Source organism: Thamnophis elegans, chromosome 2 (genome assembly GCF_009769535.1).
Source record: "Thamnophis elegans isolate rThaEle1 chromosome 2, rThaEle1.pri, whole genome shotgun sequence".
Classification (NCBI taxonomy): Eukaryota; Metazoa; Chordata; class Lepidosauria; order Squamata; family Colubridae; genus Thamnophis; species Thamnophis elegans.
The window spans coordinates 120,846,813-120,860,879 of NC_045542.1; the positions used below are offsets into that span (position 1 = coordinate 120,846,813).

General features: G+C 43.1%; 1 protein-coding gene across 1 annotated transcript; it reads left to right on the top strand.

The window, feature by feature from the left end:
- Nucleotides 1–1,637: 1,637 nt before the first annotated feature.
- Nucleotides 1,638–8,432, top strand: LOC116524007. Its single transcript, XM_032239104.1, is given in 4 exon segments — nt 1,638–3,278; nt 3,280–3,869; nt 4,872–5,001; nt 7,677–8,432. Coding segments are annotated over 4 exon segments (3,117 nt in total).
- Nucleotides 8,433–14,067: the final 5,635 nt, after the last annotated feature.

Consider the following 14,067-nt stretch of genomic DNA (forward strand, 5'->3'; position numbering starts at 1 on the left):
CCAGAAGAACTACACCCAGCACAAAGGATTCTACAGGTCTGTTACCTATTGAGGGAATCGAGCAGGGATTGGATGCTGTAATTACTAGTATGGAACAAATAAGATATAAAGAGAAAGAAGAAAAGGCCCCTCTAAGCTCACCCGACACAATGGGACCAGAGTTTTGGGAAAAGAAGGAGGAAGAGATGGACCAATTGTTGGGAGCTGTGGGTGGAGAAGCGGAACCAGTGTCAGCCAGAACTAGAGCAAAGACAGAGACTGTTTTTACAGCACCACTCAGACGAGTCGACCAATTCTTAGTAAACCCAGATGACCCCTCCCAAGTTTCAACAGGGACATTGTTTCAGCATGTTCCTTTTACCACCTCTGATTTGCTTAATTGGAAAATGCACTATGGGCCTTATAGTGCTAAACCAAACGAAGTGGCAGAATTGGTAAAAACTATTGTGGATGCTCATCACCCAACTTGGCTAGATTTACAACAACTTATGGCAACACTTTTCAATGCTGAAGAAAGGGAAAAGAGCAGGAATGCAGTGTCTAATATTTTAAAACCAGATGTCCCTGCACGTACAACTTTAGCAGACTTTATTGAACAGCGTTTCCCCTCAAAGGATCCTAATTGGAGTCCTTACGATTCTCATCAATTAAACTTATTGCTCAATTATCAACAGTTAGTGGTAAAGGCTGTGCGCATAGCAGGAAAGCCCGCAACGAACATGTCAAAACCAAGTTTGATAACCCAAGAAGCTACTGAAAGTCCGGAGGCATTTTATTCTAGATTGGTTGAGGCATATCAGATGTATACTCCTATTGACCCCACCCTTCCTGAAAATGCTCGTATGCTAGCAATGGCTTTTATTTCACAATCAGCTCCAGACATAAGACATAAGCTTCAAAAGTTGGAAGGAGCGTTGGGAAAACCTCTTAGTGAACTCATGGAAGTTGCCAGAAAGACATTTGTCAACAGGGATTTGTTGGAGGAGAGGAAAAAAGATAAGCAGATGAAGAAAAAAGCAGAATTGCTAGCCACCGCTTTAATGACTGTGTCAGGGGGAAATAGAGGAAGTAGGGAGAGGACTATGATCCCCTCCTTGGGTCAAAATCAGTGTGCCATATGTCACAGGTATGGGCACTGGAAAAGATATTGTCCCAGAAGAGAAGGAATTGGGAAAAGGGAGATTGAACAGCCAAGGGTAACTAGAAATCCTTCCCCTTTGCCAAGAAATCTCTCCCTCAGCCGACCCAACACCTTCAGGGGACGTGGAACATTCAGGAAGCCCTTTGATGGCCTGCGAAAGAGAGAAGCCAAGGGATTTTCCCCCGACACTCCTTTGATTGGATTGGCAGAAGCTGAGGAGTGGGATTGACGGGGCAGTGTAGGTTCGATTAGCCTCCCCGAACCTATGGTCTGTCTGAATGTGGGGGGCAAAGAAGTTTCTTTCCTTGTAGATACAGGAGCGACTCGCTCTGTATTAACCCAACCCTTGGGACATATTTCTTCTCAATCTATCAACATTCAAGGGGCAACAGGAAAACCACAAACCCAGCCACTTTTAGAGCCTCTATTATGCACAACGGGAGGAAAAACGTTGACTCACCAGTTTGTTTATCTGCCCAGCTGTCCGCTTCCACTCATGGGTAGAGATTTACTTTGCAAACTTAGAGCACAGATATTTTTTGATGAAAAGGGATCCGTAGGAGTGAAATATGGCAATGTGAATTTAGAGATGCCTAAGGAAGAGGCTTGGAGAATCATGGTGGTGCAGGAAGTCTCAGGAGACAAATGGAGGGAGTTCCAGGTTCCTGGGCTGTGGGCGGAAGATAACCCCCCTGGTTTTGCTGCTCACCACACCCCTATCATTGTTGAGGAACTACCAATGAGCCCTCCTGTATGCATCCGCCAGAGGGGGTACCCAAGAGAAATTGTGCAGGCTATTCAGGAAGTCATACAACTGTATCTGACTTATAAGATTCTAGTGCCCACTGACTCCCCATGGAATTCACCGATTCTGCCTATACCAAAAGGGGAAGGGAAATATCGAATGGCTCAGGATCTTCGTCGGGTCAACAGTTCAACAGTCACAATTTATCCCACGTTGCCAAATCCTTATGTGTTACTTGGGTTAATTCCACCAGAAGCTAAATGGTTTTCAGTTATTGATTTAAAAGATGCCTTCTTTTCTATACCCATTCATAAAAAAAGCCAGCACTTGTTTGCCTTTGAATGGGAAAATCCGACAACAGGAAGGAAACAGCAGTATACTTGGACACGCCTTCCACAAGAATATAAAAATTCCCCAACGCATTTTAGCGCGGCGTTAGCTACGGACTTGGAAATTCTAGATTTACCCCCTCCTGATGTTGTGTTACAATATGTGGATGATCTTTTGGTAACAGGGCAAACAGAAGGGGACTGTCATGCCAATACAGAAGCCCTGTTACTTCTGTTACAAGAAAAAGGCTATAAAGCTTCTAGGGCCAAAGCACAATTGGTCCAGTTGAATGTTAGGTATTTGGGATATGATATCCAGCAGGGGCAAAGAACTTTGGGACATGAAAGGAAGGAAGCCATTTGTCAATTACCAGCCCCAAGAAATAGGAAGGAATTGAGAGGCTTTTTAGGAGCAGCAGGATTTTGCCGCATTTGGATTCCTAACTTCGCCTTGTTAGCAAAGCCACTTTATGAAGCTACAAAAGGGAATGAAAAGGAACCTTTGCGATGGGAAAAAGAGGAACAGAAAAGTTTTTTGAACTTAAAACATGCTTTGACTCAAGCCCCAAGTCTGGGACTGCCTAATTTAGACAAACCTTTTCATTTATTTGTGGACACTAAACAGAATATGGCTGTGGGGGTGTTAACTCAGAAGATGGGAACGTGGTATCGACCAGTTGCATATTTGTCAAAACAATTGGATCAGGTAGCAAAAGGGTGGCCCTCTTGTCTTAAGGCTGTAGCAGGCACGGCTTTACTTACTCAGGAAGCAAATAAACTTACTTTTGGACAGCAGTTGAATATCTACACCCCCCATGCTCTTCGGGCCGTTCTGGATCAGAAGGGCCATTTGTGGCTTACCAATCCACGTATGTTGAAGTATCAGGGGCTTATTACACATAACCCCCTCATCAAGCTTGTTCAGTCATATGCTTTGAATCCTGCCACTCTGTTGCCTGAACCAGACTCTGAGATCTCTCATGATTGTTTGCAAACTATTGAGGAAACCTATGCTAGTCGCCCAGATTTGAAAGATGAACCCTTTTCCGACCCGGATGCAACTCTTTTTTACCGATGGAACCAGTTTTATCCATGAAGGTGTAAGGAAAGCAGCTTATGCCATAGTTACTCTTGATGATGTATGGGAAGCCAAGCCCTTACCTGCAGGAACTAGTGCCCAGTTGGCAGAATTACATGCACTCACTAGGGCGTTGGAATTAGCAAAAGGTCTACGTGTCAACATTTATACAGACTCCAAATATGCCTTTCTTACAGTTCAAGTGCATGGAGCTTTGTATAAAGAAAGAGGTCTTATTACAGCAGGAGGAAAGGACATTAAATATGGACCCCAAATTTTGCGTCTATTGGACAGTGTGTGGGCCCCCAAACAAGTTGCCATTATGCATGTACGAGGTCATCAGAAGGGGATTTCAACAGCTGAAAGAGGAAACCACAAAGCTGATCAGGTGGCAAGGGCAGCAGCTTTGGATCCATTCTCCCTGCAAGCTAACTGCCTTACTTTGTGGATCCCGAACCAAGAGGATGAACCCCCCTCATATAGCCACTCGGAAGTCCAGCAAGCTGAAGCTATAGGGGCAGAACTAGTAAATGGGTGGTGGACTCTGCCGGACAACCGGGTGTTTGTACCTCAGCAGTTAGCATGGGAGGTTGTTTCTTCCCTGCATAGGCATTTACATTTAGGAAAGACAGCTTTGAGAAAGGCTTTAACAAGGGAAGTCTATATTAACAATTTGTCTAGTCTAGCAGCTGCTGTTTGTTCTCGATGTCAGGTGTGTGCTGCTAATAACCCACGTCAGGGCCCAAGTCTTCCCCCTGGGCACCAACCTAGAGGGGCTTATCCTTTTGATTATTTAATGATCGACTTTACGGACATGCCGAAAGTGGGATCATACACTGCTATGTTAGTTGTTGTTTGCACATACACAGGGTGGCCTGAATGTGTTCCCACTAGAACGAAAAAAGCTTTGGAGGTAACCCGAACTCTGTTAAATGTAGTTATTCCACGATATGGGTTGCCCTCACGTATCTCTTCAGATAATGGGCCTGAGTTCATTCATGCAGCCACTCAGAGGGTTGCCCAGGTATTGGGGATTACCTGGAAGTTACACTGTTCTTTCCACGCTCAATCGGCGGGTGTCGTTGAAAGAGTTAATAGAACTATAAAGAATAAATTGGCTAAAATTTGTCAGGAAACTCATCTGAAATGGCCAGATGCCCTCAGCATGGCGTTGCTGGCCGTGAGGTGCGCACCCACAGGGGGGCTGGGTGTCTCACCATATGAGTTAATGTATGGAAGGGTTCCTAATTTGGTTGGTCCACAGGTGTTGCCCACTCCTCAAGTGGCAGACACAGTGAAAATCAAACAGTTGCAAGCCTTGAATACTGTTGTCCATCAATTACAAAAATATGTGCTGTCATGTCGTCCTCATGTGATTGTAACTCCAGTACATAATTTCCACCCAGGACAGGAGGTCTGGGTAAAGGACTGGAAAAAGTGCCTTTGGAACCCAAATGGTGTGGGCCATATACTGTTGTTATTTGTTCTCCCCTTGCTGTTAAGGTAGCTGAAATTAAGCCTTGGATCCATTGGACACGCCTGAAATTGGCTGCAACCCCGTGTGAGACTGTTTCCAAGGACTCTGTCCAGCCTCTACACCCTGCCAAAAGGAGAAGACGAAGGAAGGACGCCACCTCGCCTGCTGATTCACGGGAAGCAATCGCTCTACGGCCAGGTGGTGAAGACCCCTCTGCAGGTGTCGCTCCAGGTGCCGCCGACACCCATCGCACAGGCAACGCATCGCGTCTCCCGTGGAACCTTCGTCCCCGTCCAACGCGGAAGACCGGCAATGGATTCCAACCACCGTCTGCGCCAGACTGCGTGCATTAGGAATGGTCTGATCCCAGCGATTTTAGTCATGATTTTTCTCTTATCTGTTTCTGTTCTCCTTAACTTTCTCTATTTCTATGCCACCATGACAAATAAGATCGCCCGAGGGGCGCCGCCAGTACAGATATGGGAGGTTCCCCCTGATTATGAGGACCCATTTCCTGAAGGGGGGAATGTGATTAGTGGGAGTACCTCGCAGCCACCACATGTGAGGGATGGGAAAAAGGGCACCCAACAAACACCAGATGTCAGGGCCCTCACAGTGACGAATGACTCCCCTGTAAAAGGTAACTTCTGAACCACTGCTAGAAGAAATGGGACCAGGGCCTTTTCCTCCTTGTAGGCATTGCTTCTATAAGGTCCCGAGTACACAGGGACTCGGTTTTGCCTATGTAAAACGCTGGGTAGTAGATTGCCATCCAGAGGAAGGGTTATCCCCCTGTTCCGAGGGATCCAGGAACTATTGGCAATGTAGATTGGACCCCAATGTTACTTGGGCACCAAGTGAATATTATAATTCAACCATAATGTGCCATACTTTGAGGCCCATTCAGAGACCATACCCAGAACCCTATCCGGAAAGGACAAGGACTCGGGGTAAGCAGACACCCTTGATTTTAGTTTGGACATGAAATATGACATAACGAATGATCAGCTTCCGATCATGGTGAGGATATATTGTCAAATCATGGGTAATGTGAGAAATGTGTGGTTGCTGCAATGGTGGTCAGATGAAGAGAATCTGTCAAGTATGAAACCTCAGGTACTGAGCGAGACTCGGCACCTCGGCGTAATACGTAATTATGATGAGAAATCTAGTTGCTTGAAGGTCTGGATCACTCATTCTAATTACTCGGAATCATACCAGTGCCGAGCTGTGACACTTGGTAAGATCATAAGCAGAACGGCAACAGTCACATTGAATGCAGAAGGAAAAGGGATGGTGGTTCTGGAGCCGCTCTTGCAACCAGGTAGGAACCTCCATCCCACATCCATTCTTCCCAAAGGTGGGAAGGATGGATTAGATGGGAAGGGACCTATAACCCCTGCCCCATTGGAATGCACTGCATGCCTAATGGGAACAAGAGGAAATACTTTAAAGTTCAAAATGGGAAAACCTAAATCCTGTCAGAACTTCAATCTTCCGAATTGTACTTTTGGAAGGAAGCAACCCCATCTCTATAGCCAATGTGAGGGATCTGAAGGGGTGGTATGTTATCTGCCTGCAACACCAGGGCTGGATGAGTGTGGCCCATGTCTTACCAAAGCTAAGGTGGGGCCTCGTACCATTGTTACAATGATCTACCACACTCAGGCCCCAGTGGACTGCACCCCTCAGAAAAAGACATGTGTATCTAACGGTACCATGTATAACTATTGCATTCAGAAAAACCAGCTTGTTTGTTATCAACCAACCACTCCAGTTTGCATAAAAGTCAGTGTATGGGCCGGCCTGGCCCTACTTGACAACCCCAAGGAATCTCAGCTTTACCACCTCACCACAGTTACTGCTTTAAAACAAGGACAGAAGCCCATCACCGTAGCATTTGGTGTATGTGCTGCAATGGATAGGGTGGCTTACAGAAGCTGTGGAAGTCAGGGATGGAGACAAACTTATTACCACAATCATAAGTATCTCTGTCCCCGATCCCATGTCTACTGCCAAGGATGTCAGAATCCAAGTCGGGATTTGTATTCTCCTTGTGCAGATCGCATGGACAAAAGAAACCCGTGCAGAGGATGGGATTGTGTCTGTCAACATACTGGAGGAGGTTATCCTACTTCTCCTCATCTAGGATTTCCAATTTTCGCCGCCTCCCAAATTCAAACTCAGTCGCTTTTGAAGTGTCCCGCAATCACCCAGAGGAAGAAAGTTATGGGATAGGCATTGATGGAAATGGGGCTGACCCACTGGCATACATTACAATAAGGGTGGAAACTTTGAAGGAAGGGGAGGAAAAGTCATTAGGATGGTCTGTATATGATAACCTTCGAAAGTTAGAGGAACCCCTTCCTCTTAGCCCTAAGGCTGTGAATTTGTTTGTAGAAATGGCTGAAGAAGTAGCAAAAGCCTTAACTGTTAAGAATTGCTTTGTTTGTGGAGGAACTAACATGGGAGAAAAATGGCCATGGGAAGCCCTCGAAGCAACCCCAGAGGTATATAACAATATGACCCTCAAAGGCAACCTCACTCAACGAACACAGCATACGGGTATTGTTTGCACCCTAACTACAAATTTGGTGGGCCACAGCTGTTTCTCTCGAAATGGATCATATCCTGTGGGTCATCTAATTTGTTTAGGGGAATGGGATGATACTTATACCAAGTGGTCATCACCATCTAATCTCTCTCAACCCCCCAAGTTTGATCTCTCACTCTTACCATACCTAAAAGAGCCACAGTATTCATCTGGCCCATGGGAAGCCCCTGAGAACATGTATTGGATTTGTGGCACACTTGCCTATGAAATTCTTCCTGCAGACTGGGCGGGCTCCTGTGTTCTTGGGTGGATAAAACCTTCTTTCTTTTTATTACCCATCCAATCACGACAGGTGCTGGGAATTCCAGTGTATGACTCAGTCGATCCCATTCGTCAGAAAAGAGAAGTGAACACAGCCTTCTCTAACTTTCCTTGCAAGGAACTTACTGAATATGAGAAATCAGATACATGGAGTTCAGAGAGAATTGTATGCACGTATGGAAGGGCCACATGGGCTGAAGATGGGTCGTGGGGTTACCGCACCCCGATTTACATGATAAACAGAATCATGCGATTACAGGCAGTGTTGGACCTGGCTGGGGAGAGAATTGACAAATCCTTGAATATTCTCTCCACTGCCATGGACAAACTTCGTACTGCAGTATACCAAAATCGATTGGCTCTCGATTACCTCCTCGCAAGAGAAGGAGGAGTATGTGGGAAGTTCAACTTATCAAATTGTTGCCTTCAAATTGATGAAACTGGGAGTGTCATTAAACAGCTGACCACGGAAATGGGACAGCTCACTCATTTCCCAGGACAAGAATGGAAAGGATTGAATCTCGCCTCATATTTTAGCTCTTGGTTGTCAAAATTGCCCGGATGGCAGGCTATCATTACTTTTATTGGCCTGATTGCAGCAGGATGTATAATCATTCCCTGCATTATGCCACTTTTTGTCCGTGCTATCAGCAGTACTTTATCTCTCCTGGTGGAAAAACGGGCCACTGCCAAGGTCCTGACACTTATGGGACACACAGGAGAGGAACATGAGTATGTGGGGCTCATAGGCAATAGGGAGCCTGATACTTATGAAACTCCACAATAATCTTAGGATTGGGTGAAGTTTCAACAGGGGGGAATGAAACAGCATGGGGTCCACCATTGAACCCCTCAATACTTAATCAGGCTACTTGTCTTCTTCTAACTCAAAACTTCAAAATTAAAAACTCTGCTTATGCTCTTTCACCTAAAGAACAGACATAAGGAACATATTTCTTTCTGCTTGAAACACAGGAAAATAGTTTTTTCGCAAGTAGGAAAACTGGGTGGGCAGTTTAACCACATTATCTTAGTCATAGAGCGCAGTTTAGGATAATCAAAGTTCAACTTGTAAACAAGCTATAGGTTAACCATATTTTTAGCAATATATCTGAGTGGCGTTCTGACCTTTCCTTTTTCTGCATGAGTAACTAAGATTCACTTCTCTTTTAGTTTCACTTTACTTCCCTATTGTGGTTTGGGAATCATGTATTGTAATTTTCCTTAAATATTTGTAATTTACCTGAAATAACCTTGTGCTGACTTAGGTGAGAAGTTATGACCTGGATTAGTGCACGCCTATATGACGTCTATATGATTTGTAATAACCATTTCAAAGGTATAAAACCTCTGTCAAAATGTACCTAAGTCAGATCAGTTAGGTGGAAATCTACTGGTCTCTTGAATGCATTCAATAATAATAAACCTTTCTTCTCTGGAAAAGGTGTCGTCTCCTATTCTTACGTAAGTAGAAAGGCAGACCCTGATTTTGCCATTACAAAATGAGCCACCGTACCAGTACGCTCTCAGCTGTTTTGGGCCACTACCAGTACAGCCGTACCAGGCCGTACCCGCAGCAACCACCTCTGGCACACATGCCACCAGATGCTGATCCTTTGAACAACCCTTTGCGGTAGGAGAGAAATGATCTTCAAGGGGATTTGAAACTGGATCTGAAAAGTCTGATGAGGGGTTTCTAAGCCCGGTTTATTTCAAAAGGATGAATGTTGATCATGCCTTGGCAGTGTCTATGAATTGTGAAATACTCTTTTTGTCTAGATCGGGTGTCAAACTCGATTTCATTGAGGGCCACATCAGGGTTGTGTTTGACCTCGGGAGGTTGACTAGGCTGGGCATGGCCAGCTCAACATCACTCATGTCAGGGATGCCTCTGGTGGCCTGAGCGCTCTGCCAGTGAAAACGAGCTCCCAAACTCTGTTTCCGGCTGCGATAGCCTCCTGCAACCCTCTGCCAGTGAAAACAGAGCTAAGGAGGGATGCATGCTGACAGAGGCACCATGGACCAATCCTTTGCGGGCCATTTCTAAGCATCCCTTGAGTTTGATCTAGATGCTGTCTTCCCATTATATAAATGTTAGTTCCCAGTAACTACAAATGAATTACTTCCTAGTATCCACTGTATGCAGTTTATTTCCTCTATATTAAAGAAGGAGGATGAAAGAGCATGTCAGTGTTGAGAGGATTTGAAGTCCACTATTTTTCATGTTTTATTCTCTCTGACTATCAGCTCATATTTTAAAATTCTAGCTGTTACACAGGAGATTAACACATTGGGTATGAGTTTCATTAGAGTCCAAAGTTTTAGCATTAGGACTGAATTTCATTGTTTTTGGCTTCTAATTGACTCCGAAATGCTGAAGATAAAGAAAGACATTATAAGAGGAAATAGGATTGTTACCTCCCAAAAAATTTCCTCAGTACAAGGAAGGGAGAAATATGAGGAGGCTCAAGGTAAGTCTCCCTCAATTATGCTAGATATAAATTGATCTGGAGAACTGCTTTGATAGGCTTATTCCTTACCCTATTAGCTATAAAGATCTATCTAGAAATCCAAGTGGCCCTTCTTTCATGATTTTGCCAGTCTGTCAAAGCTTGACAACTTAGTAATTTAGATGACTGCCTCCTGGAGCTTTTACATTAAATCATCTTTGAATGTCAACCTTCTCTAGCCCAGACACATCTATATACAATTCTCCAACTTCCTAACCAGCACACTATTTTTCTATCCTAATATGAAGTTCAAATCTAGTGTTTTTTCTTATGGCAAATTGGAAGACTTTGTTGCTGTGAACGAGAAGACATTAAAGAGAGGGAGCCCAGAAAGGATGCCTATAAAATAGAATGAGGTACAACTAATAGTGATTCATGTAATGATAAAGTTCAGTTGGTATTTGGTATGGAAGTTGAAGAACATTCCAAAGAAAGACTTCGGTAATGGTGCCAGGAACTTTGCATGATATCATGCAGCTCAGCTTGACCAAATTTAAGAATTAGAAGCTTTATAATAACTAAAGGTGAAGGAACCAGCTGACATCAACACTCCACGTCAGGCATTACAATTGTCAATACGGAGACGAAGCAGAGCCTTTATCTTCCAAGAAATCAACAATATCCGGACTACCCCAAGGTTGTAACAAGCATTATACTAGATGCTTGCAACTTCTCAAACTTCCTTTTACACTCCATGACAGTGTCTTAGGGTAGAAATTGGCAACCTGAAAACCTTCAAACATTTAGGACTATCAAGCTCAGAAATACAGTCTGGAGAGATTTGAAGTTCAAAACATGGAAGGGATGTCAAATTGTGTTTTCCACTTTTCCCTAAAAGAAATGTCTAGGTTATGAAAAATAACACCACCATCAAAACATGTACCAGAGTTCAATAAAATGAACTGGGTGTGTGTGTGGGGGGGGGGGGGAAGAGCGTATTCCAACAATAAAGTTCTGAAATCAGTCTCTTTCTAACACTTCTGAAATTAAAAGATTTGCAAGCAACACTAGCATAGTTTTGCTTCCAGGGGAGGTCAATTCACATGATGTGATGCTGTGGGTGACACGAAATGAATTTATGCCAATAATTCCTTGTCTTTATTAACAGTTTTCAACCGGGCAACAATTTCTCTTGTGATTACCGAAAGGTTCTTTCTGCCCCCTGTGCCTTCCGCCCCCCTCTTTCTCAACTGCTTTCTCTCAGCTCAACAAACAATTGCCAAGCAACTTCAAAGACCGAACCAATGCTGTGGGGGAAAGAACGGTTTATACATGTCTTTGCAATACACAAATAAACCCTCTAATGAAAAATATACAGCAGGCATGCATTTAAGTTCTGCAATATGGCGAAGACACCTTTCATGTATTAATAATAAAGCACTGAGATTCTTCCTTTATAAATTTAGGGGGGGGGGGTTATCTGCATCCTCCCTTCTCCTAACACACGGCAAACGGAAGAAATAAGGCACCTAGTTTGCTCTTGTCCAGTTACTGCTCCCCCCAAATAAAACAGTCCATCGCCCCCCCCCCCCCCAATCTCCACTCCACAGAATCTCTCTCTTGCATAGAGGCTACCGTAACCCCCGGCTCCCCAGTACCTTGTTTGCGATGTCTCACCACCCCCAGCCGACACTTGAGAGAAACAGCAAACATCTTCCTTGGGTTGCCGTCTTTTACCCTGTCTGGCTCACATGGCGCTGGATGCTTCTCCCTCAACACCTCTGCCTGGCTCTGCACGGAGCTGCAAGCTTTACATTAATTTATGATTACTGTGAAATAGAGTTGTGCTTCATTTCTTGGTAGAAAAGCTGGCGGGCCAGAGAAAAGGCTGCAAAGAAGGATGGGAATACTATCTCTTCTCAGGGAGCCTTCAGGGCTATGTGTTGTTGCTTTAGTGTGCTACCCAGAACAAATGCATGTGAAATTTATAACTTTCTCTTGTTTGTTTTTCCCATCCTCCTCTCTTTGGGTCTCTCAAAGCAGCACCCAGAAACACACAGGGATATGCTCCCTTGTGATTTGTTTTTTTTAAAGGATATTAATAGAGTGATTAACAAATGTAGGGTGGGTTTTCTTTCCTATATGCCCCTTCATATTTAAAAGAAAACTTGCACAAAGATAATTTAAGGAAAAAAAATCTGTTTTCACATATTGTTTTTCCAGATTAAAGTGTGATAATAGAGATTAGAGCAATTAAACCTGGATATTAATTAATTTCTGAAGAAAAGGTTGTTGAAATATACTGAAAACCTAAGCAATGCATTAGGCTCCTAAAAATAGAAACATAATATGCTTATTTTGAAATACTTTTATTGTTATCATTATCAAAACTTGGTGCTTCTTTTTCTTTGGGATCTCTATTTTACATTTTGACTCTGTTTCATTGTTCTTTATGTGATTAGAACAGCAATCCACTGAGTCTCCAGGGGAAATTACCTTCACAGTTAAGATGCTGCTACTCTGTCCATTTATTTGCTTGATCTTGTTTTTTCAGCTTAAAGCATCAGAAGTACTATTAATCTTGGTGTCCTGGGATTTATAATGGGGCATTCAGGAGTATGCACAATTGGAATAGCTTTATAAAACAGAATGATATTGGGACTATATACTCCAAGCTGCAGGTTATTACTTGTAGCTACTAAAGATGATCAATACACATTATAAGAACACTGAATGATGTGAGGCTGCTAATCACTGGAAGTAGAGATAAGAGTATTAGTCTAAATCCAGTCCAAAATGTTCATATGATAATTCCATTTCTTAGTTGGGTGGATATCAATTAGTAAAATATTGTCTAGATTAGAGGATTCTATCTTGCATAAAACAGTATGAGTGTGACTGGGATAGCATTAGCATTAGCAATAGCACGTGGACTTATATACTGCTTCATAGTGCTTTACAGCCCTCTCTAAGTGGTTTGCAGAGTCAGCATATTGCTCCCAATAATCTGGGTCCTCATTTTACCTACCTTGGAAGGATGGAAGGCTCAGTCAGCCTTGAGCCTGGTGAGTTCAAAGCGGGTGCACAGCAAACCAGTACTAACTGGTTCAGGAACCTACCCCTGGTGCAGATCTGTTGTAAACTATTGCATGGACTTCGCTAAAATTTCCAAAATCAAAGGGGGACATATGCATTATAACTGTAGTAAAGAAATGCTAATAATACTCAATACTTAAATACTTAATACTTAAAATAATACTTAAACAGGTACAATATGTGATCAGTGGACTATTACAAATTACATCTAACATATGATGCAAGGTGTCCCTGAGCTATCTGAGCATTAATATTAACAACCCCCCTTTAAACCTATGATTTCTTAGCAAGAGAAAAATAATCCAAGGCAAAAAAATTAACAATTCCTTCCTTTTTAAATTTAATAACCCACTTTCCAAGAATTTAAGTCAAGCAACAGGGATCTCTACTGCACATAGGTTCTGCAGAATGAGACATGAGAAAATGATGATATGATTAGGATGGGACAGTCATATACATTCAATCACTTCTATTCTTGCATTAGATGTTGGTGTGAAAGAATGTAGGGGTGGCATTTCATAATGGCATCATTGTGTATGCATCCATCATTTTGGTATCACCCATTCTGATGTGGGACGGCTTCATCTATCTTCAAGTAATACATGAGCACCTTTGTCAAGATCTTGCTCCATAATTCTACCCTGAATCAGTCAGTAATGGTGTGTTCTGTCTCATGGATTGAGACAAATAACTACATGGCTCATTTTTCAGGATTTAGCTTGCAGCTAATCCCATCTCATTGAAAGAAGGAAGATACATTATGAGCTATATGGAACATACTTAACTCCTATTTTTAGATTTCAAAAGTGACTTTGATCTGTGGTTCTCCTTTGTAAAGAATAGAATTTCACTGGCTATATTTAGTTATTAAACAGA